Below are 20999 nucleotides of genomic sequence, written 5' to 3'. Positions count from 1 at the left end.
GGAATACTTTTACATATATTATTATTTAGAATTTGCTGCAAGCTATTTCGATTTAAAAATTTGATACTTCTATTTTATTTTTCTATTAATGAACTTTTTGTTTGAGTCGTTTTCATGTCTTTTATCTAAAGTAAGAACATAATCATATTTAAAGTGGATGTTTAATGTTTAATTTCCGAAAACAAATCGAACAACTTGTTAGAAATACGTTTGTCCTTCAAGTTGTCAACGATAATTTGATGAAGTTTCGTTAAGACGTAATGTGATCGACGCATTATCGTAATGATAATGTTTGTGCATTTCATCCCTTTTGTTATCGCTAGAACAAAAAAAAAAAAAAAAAAACCAGTCAGCTTGAAGTAATTTGTTGTGTATAGACCATAATGTACTTGTTAACAATTTCATCAGTCGAGGGAATACGTCGATTAATTTTAATCTAGATAATAGCATTGTCCTTGCATCATAACTCGGTTTATCAACATTACATTCGTTACGCATATGCCTTTCACGGCGATCTATATCAGTGTTTCTCAAAACACGTGCGGCGTGCGTAATTCAACAGCGCTTTAGTGTATAATATTATGTACAATATAAATATAATTCGTTTTAATAGATTTGCGAAAATAATTTGAACTCATCATTATCTGTGTAAATTAAGCTTGAAGAATAAATATTTAGATGGCAGTATATTTTTTAGATTGAGTAAAAAATTTTATATTTAATGTTACGATAATAGGATCAGAGATGATATTAGATCTCGGAGAGATTTATGGATGCATAATAATGTCAAACATCCTGTACACGCAATATAAATATATATATATATATATATATAAATATGAAATATGAAATCAGACGGCCGTTATTAACGGATCTTTGAGAGCTACTGAGTCACGTGGATATTGCGCAACCTGTTTGGTGTATACAGATGCTTCCTGTTTCGCGTATATAGATGATTCGCCTTGTGCGCGATCTAGATGCGCAAGATGATGAGTCGTATGTCACAGCAATTACACATCATTACTTTAGGCGCTGCATCCCAGGGGTGACAAGTACCGATCGAAGAGTGCCATGGTTACTTCACGGCTAACAAATGATCCCTATGTCTTCTGTCTTGCTATACGATACAGGAATTCCTCGTAGTTTTAAACTTAAACTCGCCGGATATAGACAGAGATCACGAAGAGTCTATGTCCATTTACGCATTCGTCGCGAAAAGGCGAACTCAGAAGCTAAACTCAGAAAAGAAGCTACACTCGCGATCGAGCTTGTATTGATGCTGAAAGTGCATTAATAATGTGATTAATAATTATTTTAGTTTACGATTTAGATTGTTATTCTTCCATGACATTCCGCTGATCATGTTCCATTCGTCATCAAAGTTTCAAGGAAGAGCCAAGGGCAAAGTGCGAAAAAAATGGCGGCTGTTTCACGCGACGGATTTTCTATCCCTGATGTATCCTTGCTTTCTCTTCTGCCGGATTCTCGGAATATTTCCGTATAAGATCAACGGTTCAACCTTCGAGACTTCTAGACCGCGCTACATTCTGTCGACCGTTGTCATCTGCATCTTCTGCGTTTACGGATTGACGATGTTTTATGAGATCGATATCTCCGGAAGGATCGAGTTCGCCGGCGTACCTGGAGCTCTTCAGGGTAACTGCTACTACTTGTTAGGCGCTTTTATAACAATCGTCACGTACATCCTGAGCGGTCCGCGAATGCGCCTGCTCCAGACTGTGTTGGATATCTCGTCAAGACTGCCCCCAGAAACATATGAGAAGTTATCTAGGCTAATCCACGCCAAGGACATTTTCGGTTTCATCTTTCTAATCGGACAAGCGCCGAACTGTTACTCCGCAAATTATCTTGACATCTTCGCCAAGGTCTTTGCGCTGTATAACACTCTGCTAGTCTTTCAGATGGATATGCTGTATATGAATTGCGTTTGTGTATTGAAGGCCTGTTTCACGAAGATCAACGAAAATTTGGCAAATCTGCGGGAACTCGTGATAAACGATGAACCGCATCTCCTTAGACGGATCTATCACGAGCAGAGAAATCCGTTCCTGTTGATGGAACTCAAGGCTCTGAAGAAACGGCATCTCATAGTCAGCGATGCGGTACAGATGTTGAACATGGTTTTCAGTCTACAGATTCTCGCTACCATAGTCATGACCTTCGCCGAGATCACTTTCAGCCTATACTTTTATATAGTGCAACGACAAAACGGCGTACCTCTCATCAATTTGGAAAAACAGATCTGGTATTCGTATTATATCACGTCCATCCTGTATTACTCTATGAAATTAGCGTTGATAGTGTGGGCTTGCGAGACCGGCAAGGACCAGGCTTTGGAAATTGGCACTACCGTTCACGAAGTGCTTATCAATACCAGCGATAAGCAGATCAAAGACGAGGTAGCATAAAATATATATAATTTAATTTGTAATATATATAATTTAATCTTTTTTCAAATATATGTATATAATTTTTCACATTCTCTCTTTCAAATATATATAATTTAATTTATATAATTTAATTCTCATGAAAAACGAGTAAATGTAATTTTATTATATTTAAATTTTTTATGCATATTTATTAACGTTTTCAAATCCTTTATTTAATTATTGCACGATTTGGCATTACAGTTACAATTGTTTTCTTTGCAAATACTGCATCGAGAAAATGCATTCTCTGCGAAGGGTCTCAATGTGGACGCGACACTCCTCACTGCAGTAAATAATCGTTATATATTATATATATAATTCGTTAAATATTAATAATAAAAGTATATCATTTATCTTGTAATTTTGCTTGTAGATAGTGGGTAGCATCACCACGTACTTATTAATCTTAATACAATTCTTATACACGTCGCATACTTGCAGCGGAAAAGCTACAATCAATATCACCCATATAATTTAATTAAAAGAAAGCACACATAATCTCAAACAAAGAAATGTTTTTAAATATAATATATTGTAATATAATGTTTGGAAATATTTTTTTTTATACATATTGTAACGAATAGAATATTTTATCATTTAATGTATTATATTTGTATAGAGACACGTGTATATATGCATTATATACGGAGACAATTAAAAATCTTATATCCCTTTCTCTATATATATGTCAACAATCAACTGCAAATAAACTTTTAAAATATTGAATAATAAAATAATGTTGTACTTTGTACACATTAAATGTATATCATATAATCTAAAAATCGCTCTTGCGACAACATTAAAATGAATTAATGCAAATATTAATAAGCCAGTACAATTTGATATTCTTATTTCTGAAATGCAAAAAAATATTTCAAATCCTATCAGATGACATATCGTACGTTATGTTATGCAACGATTATCAATGTAACTTTTAGTAATGCAGATATGAATAAAAGAATGATTAAATTTTTCTATTTGAAATTTCTTTCATTGACGCCACATATCGGTGGCGATATTAGGTCTGTAAAAAAATCAACGAGAAACGCTATCTTCGAGATCCTACAGTATTATATCTCAAACTCTGTGCTCCACAGGAACAGATTGCGCTATTGAAAGTTACGACGTATACATGTACTTTTCAAATATTTGCTTCATATTCGCCACAGAATTCTTATCGCTAGCGAATGACTTATGAAAGCTTTTGATCCTATCGTTTTGTCGCGATCGCAAAAAAAATTTTTTTTTCCTAGGACTTCTATTAATAAGGGCATATTTCGCATTTTAAAGTAATAATGACTTATCTCGAAACGATTTAACTTTATCTCGTATTTATAAAAAAAGATGAAAATGCCAGCTTCAATAACGTCTACGATTAATAGTTGAACAAAGTAGATAATAATAAAATGAGTTCATGGAAACGCGCATATGAAATAAGAAATAATTTGTAATGAGCCAATATTACATATGTGAAATAATAATAGGTGTATCAACTACGGTTTGTATTATTTAATAGCGATGGCAGCAACCACGAAGAAGTTTTCATTTAGTGTTGAGGTATGGCAGGGTGTAGCCGGATCGCTATTGTCGTCAAGGTTAACATTTTATTGCGCGATAATATCCTAACATAGTCGCAAAGATTAATTTAGATTAAAAGGCTAAATGCGTTAATGATTCCAATCCTACTTTAATATCGCGACGCGAGAATCGTGACAAATAGACAACAGATGTTTACCGTACGTGTGAGCGGCACAAAACTTTGCAAAGATGAGTCTCGATATAAGTACACACTATACCCGCGAATATCGGTCAAATAAATTAGTTTAAGTAATTTACAATACGTTGTTTAATCTCGCTTTGAACATTGATTCGAATTCAGACAAATATATTCCAGCAATTTGAATAGATTGCGATTGTGAAATCAGCGTACTCATAAAATATGCGTCGTTTTCGTCGCGAATCTAGAAAAACGATCTATATAAAAAATTAAAAACTGTCAACAGAATATAAAGTGGGAAAACAAAGGATTTGTAAAGAGTTTATGTTAAAAACACATTGATGTTAAATAATACAATGATAAGCAGGTTCTAAATGAATAACTTTCTTATTGTTAAAATAACCGACGATTATAACTTTATATCAATTATTTGAGTTACATGTATCACGTACCATCCTGATAAGAAACATTTTTCAAACAGAATAACATTATATTATTGTCTCTACACAAGATGACGTACTTTTTCTCAAAGCTATTAATACCGAAAAAAATTCGATTTTTCTCGTTATCGCTATCGATTCCAAACTCGCCAAAAAGAACGCATAAATAAAAGATGATTTACTTTATTCAATCTATAGAACACTGTACCATCGCAGTGTCTGCGATATATGTATTATATGTACATGTATATGTGTATTGCATTTACACGCGGACACACGAACGGATACGCGAACTGTATTCGCATCGACCGCTTGTATGGACATGCAACGTGCGACAAAATCTTACACATTAATATTAGCGTGCGTACGCGATTCTTTCAGGGAACCAAAGTTCCGTTCTTTTGTCTAATTCTGGCGGCGACGATGGCGGCAGTACAAAGGGAGGTGAGGAGTGGACGCGCAGCGAGCGCGTAGATCGCGCGATTGCGCGAGCCCGGCTCATCGTACGCTGCGGCGGCGGCGGCGCCTCTCTTTGACCGATACGCAATTGTCAGTGTTGCGCCGACCGCCGCGCCGAGAGAACGTTGGGGATTTGTTATTCTCGTATGTTCGTTCACCGTGATTTTTCTCTCGCGAATTAAAATCAGCCGATTGATATCGTGTTTTTTGAAGCGAGCGATAAAAAAATTGAGCTTCGAATGCGGTGAAACGGAGACATAAAAAGAAAACAAAGACAAGAACAAGAAAACGATCTCGTTAAAGGAGAATAACGTGAAAATCAGTGCAAGAGTGACATGATTTATGTGCGTATATAGCACAATTGTGTGATCTTCACGTTTATGTGAAAAGAATCGCAATCGCGTCGAACTTGAACAAATCGGGACTTGAATAAAACGCAAAACGGACGGTGGACTCGTGTGTTCGTGCTCGAGGTTCAGGTCCAGCGGATGTAGATTCGCGAGTGAGCGCCATCCGATCTCGTACCTGATCAATGCAAAAACGCGGCCTTGCCCGCGGATTTTTAATGCCGCGCCGTCGTCGCGCCACGGGCTCTTTTTTCGTATTCACATTCACGGTAGCGAGCACACGACGACGAAGAGATCTGTCTGGGATATAAACAACCGGACACGTAATCGGCGAGCGAGTGGGATGTAGCGACTTTAATTCGCGCATGAGAAGAGCGTCGCCGATCTACGCTGCAGCTGCGCTTCAAGAGACGCAAGGGCGTTTCTTGAGACTCATTTTCCGTCTCCCGATGAAGAGTAAGTTACCGGTATATGTATATCTCTCATTAGCTGCTCGTGAAGCGCGGTGGCCTCCCACAATAGCTACAATCAGAAAAATTGTCATTACGATTGTTTAGTTTCGTCCATAAATCAATATCGATAACGATGTTCGAGAAACGGGTTATCATCCGCTATCTCGTCTGGTTAAACTTTGTCACGTATAACCGAGCGTTGGGCAATTTTCAGCTGTTCGTACGCAGCAAACTGTAATTAGAGCTACTTATTACACAACAAGTTAATTGTCGGGCGCTTTTAAAACTCGTGGTTATTATCTCGATATAATGTTTATCTATTCGTTTAGCTCGGAAATTGACTATTTCCTTCGGCACATTAAGTTAAAGACTAAAGACGCCGCTTATTATTATTATTATTATTATTATTATTATTATTATTATTATTATTATTATATATATATAATAATATATTTGATATATATATATATATATATATATATATATATATATATATATATATCAAATAAATTCATATCATCTATCTTGAAATTTACAAAATATTTAAGGTAATATGTTTGCAAATGAATATCGTAACAGTTTTATTTAAAAATTATCATTAAGAAAACGGCGACACACGGACAATAAAACAGAGAAGATTGAGCCCATGCTATATTTATGTCGGCGCGACTCTTGTATCGTCAATCCTACTGAGTGCCAAGAGCTGCGGATAAAGCATTTGGCGCACTTTGCGGAATTGTTAAGGCACTGTCTCTCATCATAAATAAAAATGCGTGATTCGTCTAATTCATATAAAAGTAGCGATGGTCGCCTATTCGGATATTGAAAAAATTAAACGATTTCAGCGAAACTATCGAATAAACTATCGCCGTGAAATCTTTGAGCATATCATGATTCTAAACAAAAATACATTTTTTAATCGATTTATATTTAAGAATAATTTAAATAAATATTTCTGGAAAAGTCTAAATATTAACAAATACATCAATTAAAAGATCCACACATATATATATATATATATATAAAAGTTCATAAAGATTCGAGTCGTTACGAAAGGTTTAATTGAAGTTTCACATGCGGGGAAATCGCGCCGGAAGTCAGTGAACTTTTTGCAGAATATAAGCGACGTGATAGATATGACGTTTCCGTTAGACGTGCTCGACCGCGCAATAGCGTCTTTGAGTTATTACACGGTTAACAGAGATTAACGAGAATTTATGAACGCGACAATGAGTCGTCTAATTGTCGACAATACGCATCGAATAGTTCTCATACCAGCTTGACTTCTGAAGAGAGAGAGAGAGAGAGAGAGAAAGAGAGCTGCACTCTTCTATCTCGAATTATTCCCGAGGCTCTATCCAATTCTCTATTTTAGATAATTTTTAAATCTATTCAATATTTGTTCTCGATCAATGACATCTTTATCTACTGTAGCACTTTTGTTGTTGATTATTCCATTCAGTTTCGTAATGAATTTTATCTACTTCACAGCTGAAAAAATCAAAACTGACAAATTTGAATATTATTTTTTCGACATTCTTAATTATTTTACAATATATATTTGTTTGTCTTCTTAGCTACAATTTTATCGCCGGCAAATAAACATAACGAGCAACGTCAATCATTATTTGATTCACACTCATTGCTCTATTCGTGTTTATCATCGAGCAGAATTGATGTGACGTACATACAGGCGATACAACGGATGCGAAATGCATTAAAGACGCTCGTCGAAGACGAATTGAATCAACTTGTGCTAATATTGTCGTTCGATAAATTCGGCATGAATAAATAGCGAGCGATAGGCACGCGATTATTGTTTCGGTAAAACTTGCATATACATACGGACGAGATGTTTTAATTTTCATCCAAGGTTTTTTCGAATCCGTATAGATCCAACGCGTCAGAATGATCCGAATGAAAAGTGTGTGAGTTCTCGCGTCGAGTTTTGATACATGAGCAGATCGTACAATGAATTATTGTTTCTCGCATCGTCGGGATAGCGAATAAGCGATTTTACAAACGCATCGATGCATGCGTATATCTAGACAAATCGTGGTGTGTTATACGCCATTTATCATTGTACGTCGCATTTATTATCCACCGTACGGTCACATGCGCGCTATAAAAGCGCGGCGATTAAAAATGTGCTCGCGAAAGCGTAGTCTTATCCGTCTACACGCGCCTACTTCCCAGGGTTAACTGAAAGATTATCGCTTTTTTTTTTCTCGCACACAAAATTTTACGAATAATCTTGCATCCAGTAGTTTTGCATATTATACATAATAAAATATATATGTTAAAGAAAGTCTTTCTATTCAGTAATTCGTTTGAAATAAACGCATCGCAATCAATACCCCTTTTTCTGTCTGAAAAATAGTCGATTTTTTTTTTGTTACAATTTCTTCAAATTTATTAAATTAATTAATTAAAAGATTCTGCCGGTATTAAATAATTTAAACAAGCCTTTAATAGTCTGTCTATTCCCATTTCCACGGTTTATCGCGAAGTTTATGCGAGGCGCTCGAACCATAACATGAGAATCGATTTTCAAAGTTATGACCGACGCGATAATTGCGCTCGCGCGATTATATTGCGAGGAATTGCGAAAATACGAAATACGCACGTGAAGCAAACCCGAAGGAATGCGGACCCGCTATTTTATCGAAAATAGCGACGCCCACGCCTTCATTTTTATCATCGGCCGCTTTCTTCTTTTCGAGATCCGCCTCCGTTCGTGCCTATCGCTTGGCCTTGCCCGTAATAGTCATTGTCACGATTCCAGTCGATCGGAACTAATATCGAGTGAATGTGATTCGCTTGGGGAAACATATCGTAATTCAATACCTTTTGTTATAATTAATCGATTCATCCTTTTCGAGGTCGTTTACGACGCTGCGCAATATGAGTTTAGATAATATATTTATTAACTCGTGAGTTAATTTCTTGAGACGCGCTATACCTAGTTTCAAGCAAATAGATTTCGCGCGAATAACGTATAGTTTAAAGCTCACGCGATTGGGAATTATTATTCTAATTTTGTCATCTTGTATATTTATATTTACACGAAAATGCGGCGTTTTGATTGCACGATTAGAAATTCGATTTACATCAGCCGAATATATCGCTTTCGAATTACGGCCGATGTTGATTCTGCGCAGTTTACACTTCCAATTACATCGTTAAGTCTTTCCATTTATCTCATATATCTCCGTGTATGTTCCGATTGCTACACTTCGCGTTGCTTCATTCCTGTCTCGCAGCCTAACGGCGACACAATCCGGAGCTCGGGCATGTAGAGTTTCGATAAACTTTTCGATTCGTGACGTTACCTTTCATTCCGTAGCATTAATTATGCGGAACGAAAAGAGCCCGGGTATATGCGCAACGAATGCACACGCGTGTGATTCGCACGCAAATGACGACCCCGTTGACATCATGAGGCGTGCATTCATTATGCGTTCTTCACTTTTCTCGGACTTCGAGGCGAATCGAGATATGTGCGTTTATTTAGATGTTATCGAGAAAATTTAATGCAGAAAAAAGATAATGCAGTCTCACCGATGTAAATACTCGTAAGCATGGCCGTTACACATCTCTCTCTCATTATCCTCCAAATTTTCAATTTGATTAATTTTCGTATGAAATTAATTAAATTTTTTACAATAAACACGGCCAAGATATGGTATAAGAAAATGAAAGAGTCAAGAACCGTCGATCGGGCTCTTTATATGTCTAAAGCCGATCCTGCTCGTGACCCTCCGGGCGCTGATGAAATCGCGATCGCCGATTCGGCAAGTAAGTAGTTTCGCGCGCTTTCTCCTTACGTCGCTTTACGAAAGCGGACGTTTCATTCATAAAAGAGCGGAAAGATAATAATTTTCTACAAATGCCCAAGGATATACTTACGATATACGACGCACGGCGACACGTTGTTTTTCTCAAACCACATAATGACACGATGCACGGCGCGTTATAGCACGGAGATAAAATCGGATCTAGGTTGCGCGGTGAGTCGCGAGTGCGTGAGTCAGTTGCTGTTCGCCTCGTCCGCTGGAACAAACAGAATTATTAGACTTATGTACGAATAACGGCTGCGCTTTGTCATTGACCGATGCATATTTTTCTACTAGGATAAATGTTTCCACGGAAACCGTTATGTAAAGCATTCGGTAAAGATTTTAAGTGCGAGAGAAAGAGTGTGTGTGTTTGCGATAAACATCTTTTTCTCTCAAATTGGGAAACGACTTTCCTTCTGAGGATATTAGATCACATTACTAGAATTTATTTAATTAAATTCAATGAGAAAATAACTACTTAAAAACGAAGGGATACTGTTCTCTTAATCTTTTTTATCTGTCCTTATCTATATTTTCTTCGTACTTCTCTCTTTCATATATACATGTATAAGATAATTCTATTTTAACATTTCAGAATAAAGAATCAGTCGTATTTATCTATTGATTTTTACTTCAAATAAAAAAGTCTTTTAAAGTTTATTTTGTCACACACACACACATATATATATATATATATATATATATATATATATATATAATATATATGAATAAATACGAGTGATAATTTATTTTACAATGTTAAAATAGTATTATCTACGGATAATATTCGAATATATATATATATATTCGATATAGGAAGTCGTATACATTTCAATGAATATATTGTATTATTATATAACTACTGTACACTTTGCATTTATCACTCATTGTAGCAAATTGACGAGCGTTTGATATTCGTACCGAATTGTTTTCGTTAGCGTAACGATAGTTAAGATCCTAATTTTTGAATATGACGCGCTAATACATGTCGATTATTGAAGCAGATTGGGAGAGAAATGTGGAAAAACTAAAAAAATTATTTATTCTCCCATGGATACATAATAGAAATGTATGTTGATCAATCTTACAATTATCTATTTAAGTAAATAGGTTTTTTTTTAATCGTGTCATTTCTACTATATATTTATATTTATTGATCATGACAATGGCTATTTTTTAAATTATTCAAAAATTTTGTCATTAATTTTTTTTTATGTTATTTAAGAATTTTGGAGTTTAATCGCACGGTAAATACTCAAATATTTTCGATCTCGATTATTATATGCATTTATGAGTCATATAGAGAGTGGCTGTGTCTGTTATCGCGCATGACGTGACGTAAATAAGTATAATTTTTTTGACGTATCGACGTAAACAAGTATTATTTTTTTATGAATGTAGCGACGACGTACACTTACATAGTGATAATTACGCGATATACACCGGGGATTTTTAAGTTTTTAATAAAGATGTGATCGTGCGTGCGTTAAAGAACATTTATGCAATAATATTCTGCTGTTTATGATAATAAGGCATGCGAAATCGCTTCTTCGAATTTTTCGATAAACCAGCACACGCAATATACATGGTGTCTCTGTTAATTATTTAATTGCTTGTATTAAATATAATGTAGCTTAGCTATCACGTGTCATTGATTTTCTTAATTTTAGTATTGAATCAAAATGAAATAAATCTTAGAAATTTTCATACCCCAGACAATCAATTGCTTTTTCAAAATTATTTTCGTATATTTCCGAGGTATACATACATATGTCATCGTGAGTTACGTTGACATGGCGTGTAATCACGATGACGCGTGTTGATGATGACTCGCTGTCATACTGCTCGCGAAGAGGTCACGAGGTGCCAGAAAGAGAAACAGAGAAAGAGCTCTAAACGGGTTAGAAGGCACCCGGAAGTGATCTGTATCGCAAGTGCCCGTTTATAGGCGCCGACGAAGACATGCACGTGTCGCCGAATTAAATTAAGCGCGGCCACTGACGTTGGGGCCAGCTGCGTTTCCCGATGTTTCCATAGACAGAGAATTAATCTCTCAAATTATATATAAATTTATTTAAATATCTTTTCGTATTTTTCGACTGAAAATTCTGAGAATACTTTTGGACGCAGTTAAAAAGTACGCATAAGAAGTTGGCAAAGCATTTTAAAATATTAATTTTGTTCCAAGATTTTTCGGAGTGATTTATCTTTAATTAAAATTTAAGTGCATTCAATCTTGGAATTATCAAGTGTCAATGTGTCCATTATCATTGCAAATACAACATGGAAAATAAAAACAACAGATTTGCGTTCGTGTTTCTCTGCGAGATACGAACATACAGATAAACCGATTAGAGACGCTTATAAATTGAAACTGGGACATCGATATTTTTAGTGAGTGTCGATAACTGCGGAGAAGGTATCAACACTCAAGTGAACAAGAAAATATATATCAGTGAATTGAAAATATATAATCGGATATTTTGACATTTTAAATCATACAATATATCTTGCATGCGATACATCTCGATGTGTAACATTTTCCACATCACACAGACACATATTCATTTACTCTGAAAATACATATTCAAAATACATATATTTCTCATTTATCTGCATTGTTTCGCTTTAATTTATCATTGCGATACCGATAAGATAAAAAATACCGATGTTTTGTAAAGAAAACATCGAGTGTTATTGATATTCGTATTATTTGATTCTAAGTAAATGAAACGCAAATTGATCAAGTTTAGGTGTATTTATAGCTCGCCCCGATTTATATACACTAATCATATTTTTAATCATATTTAGCAGTAATTTGATAAACAAATTAAACTTCGCGAAAAAACTTTGCGATACAAATATCATTAGAAAGATAAAGAATTTTCTAATTTAATTTAATTTTAAATTATTTTTCAAAAAAATCAATAGGAAAAAAATGGAATCGCATACGTCGAAAAATAACATCAAAGCAAAATAGCTTCATGCATTCTTTTATAACATCTACTAATATTAATATATTAATCAACACAATTAAATTTAAATGTTATTAAAATATATTTTGATTTTTCAAGAACTTTATATATATATAAATTTTTATATATATCAATGAACAAAATAGATTTTCTTTCGACGCTACATGTTTGTAAGTTAGACTTCTAGGACTTCGAAGAGAACCGTATAAGCGAAGTCGTCGTCATGCACGAGAGTAACGGTTCAACAGTGTGACTACTCTTTGAAACAATTCGTTCGCATCAGTTATGCAAAGCGTGGTTATAACGTCTTTAGAAACGAACGCAGCTTCAAAACTGTCATATTTATGACTATGCGTTTCACTCTTAAGTAGGCAATTCTTAAAGCTCAGAGAAGAATATTGAAGTATAAGTATTCCGCGAGTTGTGAACGTCAAAAATAAACATTGTCGAACAGTTTGTAATTTAACACTGTAATAAAATCCTCACATCTCAAAGCTGCAAATATAAAATTTTGCCTTGTATTAATTGTAAATAAGCATAGAGGAAGAGACGCCCATAATTATGTTGTTACTCGGTTATTTCACTATCTATATCTCATTTGCACCGGTAGACGGAAGTTCTTTTTTTATCTTAATTATTTTTTTCAGTCGCAGTTTATTCAGCTGTGAATAATGAAAAACGACAAAAACGAACAAAAATATTATTTTACACTGTTTGTATCTCAGAAAGATCCATACAGGTGTATCGTTTATCAGTCTTTGACGCCACCTTCCGAAAATACCAAAAACTGATTACTTGGCAGATTAAAAACGGCAGTATGCATCACGTTCGTGTGACGCAACGATCAGCTGACCGTCATCGTATATGGAGACGATGAAAGTGCAAGCTGCATCTCCGATGGTGCAACGTCAGTCAATGTGACTAGTTCTGCATCTCTGTTATGGCATCGAATTCCGTATACAGAGCGTCACGTTACGCCGTTTTTATACCGTTGATAGCCACATGCTGGTCAACGACAGACTTCGTCGTGTGTAAGAGACGTCACTCTCTTCGGTTGATCTCTCTTTGGTTGGTTCAGCGCGTAAATACAAGCTCGTGCCACTCTCGCGTGTGTCATACTCGCTTAATCATTCTTGCTGTTGGCAAAGATTTCTTAAAAAGCACAGTGGTGCTTCGATAGATAGAACCTGAATCTTCAACTATGTAGAAAATATTCAAAATTCTTGATTGATTATGTAGTTGTCAATTTTTAAAAAGTCGCGAAAATATTGCGTTAACAATATAAAAAAAAAGGGGGGGGGCAATTGTCAAGTGCTTTTGACATTTGATACAAAGCAATGAAAAAAGAAATTTTTTCGTGACGCTGTATACACGGAATTTGATGCTATAACAGAGATGCAGAACTAGTCACATCGTTAGATTCATCGTTCTCTCTCTCTCTCCTCCAATCCACCTGCTCTCCTCTCCCCCCTCCCGCCATCTCTCTCTCGACAAAGATTAACTCGTGTATGCAAGAATTTTTTTCGGATTATGACCGCGCATTGCATTGGCCTCGACGTTGCTGGCACACGTATGGCGCGCTATCATATCGGCTGCCAAGCGCAGCATACAGAAGCGATACGAACGTCTTTTCTATTTAGCGATATATAATGCATTAAGTCCACCTATACCGAATTTATTTGCGACTATTTTTATTACTGTGGTATTTAATCAGTCGTCAGTTGCAACGTTGAGAATCGAAAATATCTAACAACGTTGTCTTCTGATTTGAACGGCCACTTGATTTGCACAGAATCGCGCACATAAATAGACGCAGTCACGAAAAATAAATTCATAAATAAGAATATATTTCTTATAGACAAGTTATATCTTTTTTGTAAATAAATACTGAGCTCGTCTAGCGATGTAAAAACACAGATATATTTTATATTCCAAAATATTGTGATTTAAAAATTAGATATATATTTTGCGACAACTTATCCGTGTATTATGATTCTATCTATGATTTTATCTACGATACTGTACTGCACTGACCAAGATTAATGGTCAGTTTTATTTATATCGACTAATTGTTAATAAAAGTTTAAATTATTCTTTATCTTCTTTATAATTTTAGTATTAGAAGAAAAATCAGATATATAAAATCAAGATTAGAGATAATCTTCATTTATAAGATAAAATCTTCACTTATAAGATAAAATCGAAGTTTATTCTTTCATAAATGACAAATCTCTAATCCCATTTACACTTTCCAGGATCACGAGAGATTTCTCGGGAACCGTAAGTCAGCAGGAATATAAGATGTCCTATTATTTTTCCCTTTTTTTTTATATATATATATGAGCTAGTTCGCTAGAACTTTGAGAAAAGTACATTTTACTGTTTGCATTCGCGACCGTAAACCTTTTCACACACACACACACACACACAAAAGTCATTTTGTCATAGAAGGGTTAACCGATCGTCGACAAATCGGCCACCGAATAGTCTCCCGTGGTCCTTCACGTTCCGGGTGAACTACGCTCGTGTCTCGTCGATGAGCGGCTATGCAAGAGTTCTACAAGCGGACGCTATTGCACGCGCGGATAAGTATGCAAGTAAGCAGGTCGATGCACTCCACCCACACCTGGCCCGCGCAAAATAGCCGGTCTGTCCTTGACACAACGTGAACTGTCTCGGAGCGGAATCCGGCCGTGGGAATCGCTCGGCAAACGAGACTATCCGACTATATTCATTCACTTACGCAAGGTTTTTGCCATCATCGTTCGTCTACACATAATTGTTAGTTCATTTCATTATCACATATGTACTAATATGATATTAATCTGCGATTAGATATCGGCCGTGTGCAAGTGTAAAATGAGATAGACTAGTCTCATTCTTATCTTCTCATAATTTTACAGTCGGCTATTTGTCACAAATGATTTTCGTTTACCGATAGTAATATTGCTTTTTCGTTCTTTTTATCTATTCCGAACGCTTGGCACTTGGCTATTGATCTACCGCATTGCAATCGTGCCAAATAGCGCAACGATACATCGATCTCTTAAGTATACAGTGAAGATTGGTTTAATCCTACGGCAATCTCCATTGTTAGAGAATTCAAACAACAGATTATTATCGGATTGAGATGTAACGAGAATATTGTTTCAAAAAAATAGCAGGTTTTCTTACCAAGACTTTTCATTCAGATGATAATGTCAACGATGATATAAAAGAGATAATAAAGACTAAAAAATACATATATAAAATACATGTATAAAATATATGTTTTAATTCAATTGACGCAACAAATTATTCTAGTGAAAAAAAAAAAAAAAAACCTTTGAATATATTATCCCAAAACAAATTTTTTATACAGAGAAATCCATGTCATGCAGTACATTTTATATATTCTGTTGAGACACGTGTGAGAGATAAAAATATTTCTAACATTTTTAAAAAGAGGCAGAAACGGTCGTGAAAAAATAAAGTAAGCAAGTAACGTACGTGGAAACGGCATTTAGTATAATAAATTGGTAAGACAAGGAGGAAGAGGGAGGCAGGCGAAACGCGTTGAATCGACACTGCGTGTACATTCTCTCCCCGTATGACAGACAGCTGTATCCCCGTTTTCTGGCATTCGCGTCGCATCAAACGTGCCCTCACGCACAACCCACGCACGTATGAGGCCGATGAGGCATTGCCACGTGGCGCGGGAATGGGCACGGAACTTGTTTACGCGACAGAGCGACATTATGGCATTCCGCGACGTAAGTTGCAGTTATTCAGAGAGCCTTGACACGTGGCCGTCGCGTAGGGGCACCTCGTTGCATACATATATATGGGCAGGAGACATCAACTGGGGTGAAAAGAGAGGGAGGATCTTGCGGATCACGGATCTGAATTAATTGTAGACTGTGAATGTGCACAGCACACAAACGTCAGCGTGACGAGTCTCTCTCGTGCTATTGATCTTTACGTCAGGCCAGCCAGTAGCTTCATAATATATTTGTCGTAATTAATTAATAGAGACGAAACGAAAAACAAGTTGTCAATAAGATGATAATAAACGTTCGAAGAAAAAGACATAAATATGTGCCTTTGATCTTAATTGAAAAGTAAAATAATCGTCTTTATTTCTTCGTTGTAAAAGAAGTAAATAGGAAACATGTTTTTTATTCGAATAGCGTCGTTTCGTATTCGCATCATCTCGCATGTTATATTTCTTCATCAGAAACTCTTTTCTTTCTTCATAGTGTTGCTTCCTTCTATGCGTGAGATTATCGATTGTAATAAAAAAAGAAATAAAAAATGAAGAAAAATTAGCCAGCTAAATAGCATCGTGATATAACTTATAAATCGATCAATGTTCCGTGAAAACCTACGTCAGAGAATAATCCTATCCCACCCCCCCCCCACCCCCCTTCTCTTGGAGGATTTTAATGTTCGAACAAAAATTTTTTCAGAGTTTGCGTCCTTCTATGCTACAGCAGTCTTAATTTTATTTTTCTAACAAACTGGATATATTTGGCATTTCTAATGATATTGATAAATTTCTTAGATCTTACAATATCTGATTTTCCCTCTTTTTATGATGTACAATATTTCTTCCATGTTTTTTGCTATATCTAAGAGTTGAAGGGCGCGGTTTAATCCAAAGTATTGATACGAGTCAATCAATCATGCTGCTTTTGTTTTGCGTAATGCAAGCGTTAGATGCCGTTGCACAAGATACCTTGCATCATTTCAAGATCAACAAATCAGCGAGGTCACTGGAATTTGCTCGAAAGCGGCGCGAGCGCGTGATAGAGAACCGTGCGATGCAACGGTATACGATCCGTCACGTTTTATCTGCCGCGTGGGAGGTCTAGATCAATGTAGTTTGCGATGGAATGCGAAAAATGACGTCGTGGTAATCGCGGCCGATGGTTTATGAGCCGAGCAGAGCTATCCGCTAAGAATAATATGCGTGCGCGTCGGTCGAAGAGTATCGAGAGAACGCGAAGTCAAGTGCGCGATGATAATCTTTTGTTCGTCCAAGGTACTTGCCCGGACAAAGAAACTGTACATAAAATATGTACCTTGTGAAAGAAAAGAGAAAGAGCATTTACGAGAGCTTTCCCATCGCCGAGAGATCTGAAAATCCAATTTGTATAGCTTGAATTTTTAAAGACGCGATTCCTTCCCTCTCCCTTGATTGTCATAATTATTTCGTTGGCGTAGAAAGCGAATCTCAACAATTCCAGTCTAATGTAAAAGTTGTTGTTACATCTAAAGATTACATCTACATATAAAGATTTCACGTTCCAAGTATGCAAATTAATGTGCAACAGAATCTATTTGTATCTGTACAAAGTCGATTCGAAAAGATTTATTATCCTAATAAAGTATTGTATTTATTTTACATTATACACATCGAAATTTAATGAATGTGGAATTATCCCTCACTTTTATTTATATTCATGTTATGCATGTTATAATCACGTATCATAAATTAATATATATATATATAGTATATGTTGTTTAAATCTGACGGAATCGTACGGTGTGTATGTTTCTCATGCGCTTCATACATGTTTATTTCGGTCAATCGGCATATATACGCCTGGACAATTTCGAGTATAGAAGACCGGTGATTTCTCCGCCGCTCATATACGGACAAGGTTAACCGGTCGATGAGCTCAGGAGTCAAGCTGAAAGCGATCGTCCGGTATTCACGTAGCGAATTGTTGTCACGCACGAGGGCTTTCTATTCCTCCGTGGTAATGAAATCGCCACGTGTAGAAATCCGGTTTCCGCTCTTGCGACATTTACGTCCGAGATTTTTTCTCTCGTATCTATTCGCGAAAATCGATAACTCTCCTGAGTGCAATCGTGCAAAGAAAGGAAGAAGAGCACACTAGCTTGAGATGGAATAGAAAAGTTATTTCTCGGTAAGAAGAAGTAACTCGGATACCAACTATGCGGTTATACTCAATCTTGGATAAGTATGCGTCTTGGAATGTGCGAGGATATAAGTTAGCGGTTTTATACACAGAAATTCCATGCTAACCATACTCGAATTGTCTACTTCATGTATTTGCCATATCCAAGTTGCAACGGTTTGCAACGGCAATTTGTATTTTCCTTTTACATCCCAGAGTAGTCCCGCGAGAAGATTGCAATAGCTGTTGTTGTTAGTTTGTAATTAGCATTACGTGCTTCACCGCCTAGGCAAACAGTTCTCGGGAGCTGTCCGCATCGGATTTCCTCGTCGCGATCAAGACTATTTTCCTTCGCCGTTCGATCGCAGATATCTTTTAATGCATTTTACGCGGAGACGTCGAAGATGCGCTAATGAATTTACACATTCTTCGGAAAATTATAGCCGTAACGGTATAGATCGGCGATAACGGTATCGGAATATTTCTTAACACATTGTTATCCATTAACACCATTCATGCTACTCATACTCGCGAACATGCCCGCGAGTAGTGCTCTATTACATGTATGCGTATTCTGCTGCGAGTATATGAATCTTAATTAGCCAGCAATGAATTTATATTTATCGTCGACGAAGGTATTTTCGCGACGATAAATCGCGATGGCGATTTTTCCGAGAAAATCAATCACTACGCGTAAACACGCGAGAAGCGATCGGGCTAATCGAGTGATTAATTTGCGTCTACAATGTTCATATATACTCATCACACAACTAAGCCTCTTCGCGTAAAAGTTTCCATTGGTGCTACATCGTTGCGCCTGATATATAATGAAAAATCCGATAAAAATCAAAGTCAAATTAAAATGTTCAATAATCTTACAGTTTCTGAGATCCAGAAATTATATTTCATAGGAGATTACTCAAATTTTTTATCATATTTATAGATAAAATAAGAGAAAATATTATATCTTTTAATATATCAGCAACATCGAAAGAGAGTATTTCATTATTTTATTAATAAAACTTTGAAAAAGGGACTATTGAAATGGTTGCGGAATACGCGTAAGAATGAATTTATTATTTGCATCCTCAAGCAAAGTGCGTTGTTAACGCATTGATAATAAAAGTAAAAAATGCACATAGAATAAGAAATGAGAATAAATAAATATTATTAATATTAAATGCGGCAATGTGAAATAGCCGGTGGCATACGTACGAAAATTACATTTATTGTAATATCGTAGATCGTATCGCACGGTCATGACAAACAAGTGTCATCGTGACGTCATAAGGCTGATAAGTGCATACGATTTGTCAACGCTCTTCTCTTATCTATATAGATTGTTGGTGCGCACGGTTTTTCGCGTTGAGGCACAACATCACAGCTTGATGCATTTTAACGATTCGTCGATCTACCATTCCATGTTAGTCATCGATCAATATCGGTTCGAATAATTCTCGATATCGCGCGCGAGAAATCACACTCGCCGCTCGTCATATTGCATTGGTATTTCGTTTTTTTTCTTTCAAACGCGTATTATAAAGTATGTTTGCGTGTGTCGTAACTTATCGAGGAAAGTGATAGATTACAATCGTTCGATCGATTGACGGATTAATTTTTTTTCATTCAATAATATTATATATTGCGTTCGATTCTTCAAGAATAATGTACGTATTTTTTTTTCTTCCAGCAAAAATAATTTTTTATTTCTCATCAAAATAATTATAGCGTAGATAACTACAGCAATATAATTAAAGATTATTATAATTATTATTATAATTATTATTATAATAATCTTTTAACATAATTAAGAATTCGTAGTAAAGTTGAATGATAGAATGAAGCAGAATTATAAAGAAATAATGCGAAACTAAAAACTATAATGTCCTACGCACAGATTTGTGGAAATATAGTTTCGTTATATTCTTTGCACTTCGTTTTATCCTAAATAGAATTTAAAATCTTGTAATGAAATCTTTTAAAATATTCGTGACAAATTTTTCTTTTTCGTATAAAAACAATTTATCGTGATCTGTATGGAATTTTACGAATTGTTTACTTGTTCTTGTTGTTGTGGCTGAAAGCCAGCGATCTCGCGTTTTCTAATACGATTCTTAGACGCAATTTTACATTGCTTCTATTACATAATTTTAATACCTGTAACTATACTACCGATATAGATGAGAATATGCTGTTGTTTATGATAGATTTAGAGGCGTAATAATTGTTGATTTCTCTAATGTCCAAAAATTAATAAAATCTATTTATTATATACTATGTGTATCGGTACAATAAAACAGTGATAGCTGAAATTTAACAAAGGATATATAGTTTATGATCAATTAATCATGAATATTAATAGCAGATAGTTAAAGTGTAAAATTAAACATCTTGTTAAAAAATTTCATATAATT

General features: G+C 35.6%; 2 protein-coding genes across 3 annotated transcripts in view; both read left to right on the top strand.

The window, feature by feature from the left end:
• Positions 1-1165: 1165 nt before the first annotated feature.
• LOC138932787 (putative gustatory receptor 28b) lies at positions 1166-3019 on the top strand. Its single transcript, XM_070294951.1, has 3 exons — positions 1166-2420; positions 2652-2738; positions 2824-3019. The coding sequence occupies exons 1-3, from the start codon at positions 1362-1364 to the stop codon at positions 2926-2928; spliced, it is 1251 nt and encodes a 416-aa protein (XP_070151052.1). The 5' UTR covers positions 1166-1361; the 3' UTR covers positions 2929-3019.
• Positions 3020-5142: 2123 nt separating this feature from the next.
• LOC138932785 (uncharacterized) overlaps positions 5143-20999 on the top strand; it is a 31156-nt gene continuing 15299 nt past the window's right edge. The window contains exon 1 of one of the 2 annotated variants that reach the window (XM_070294947.1): positions 5143-5869. The gene's annotated coding sequence lies outside the window, so the exon portion shown is untranslated. The remainder of the gene's footprint in view (positions 5870-20999) is intronic. The other variant, XM_070294948.1, reaches the window with a different exon arrangement.

This window comes from Polyergus mexicanus, unplaced genomic scaffold (genome assembly GCF_030449975.1).
Source record: "Polyergus mexicanus isolate NDT 795.1 unplaced genomic scaffold, iyPolMexi1.0 SCAF_4, whole genome shotgun sequence".
NCBI classification, from domain to species: domain Eukaryota; kingdom Metazoa; phylum Arthropoda; class Insecta; order Hymenoptera; family Formicidae; genus Polyergus; species Polyergus mexicanus.
This window is presented reverse-complemented; position numbering and strand designations above follow the sequence as displayed.

Bases quoted from the DNA above. Each gene is read 5' to 3' on its own strand.
- LOC138932787 (XM_070294951.1), top strand. From the start codon at position 1,362: ATGTTCCATTCGTCATCAAAGTTTCAAGGAAGAGCCAAGGGCAAAGTG. The intron at 2,421-2,651 runs GTAGCATAAAAT...TTGGCATTACAG, and splicing joins ATAAGCAGATCAAAGACGAG to TTACAATTGTTTTCTTTGCA. The intron at 2,739-2,823 runs GTAAATAATCGT...TTTTGCTTGTAG, and splicing joins ACGCGACACTCCTCACTGCA to ATAGTGGGTAGCATCACCAC.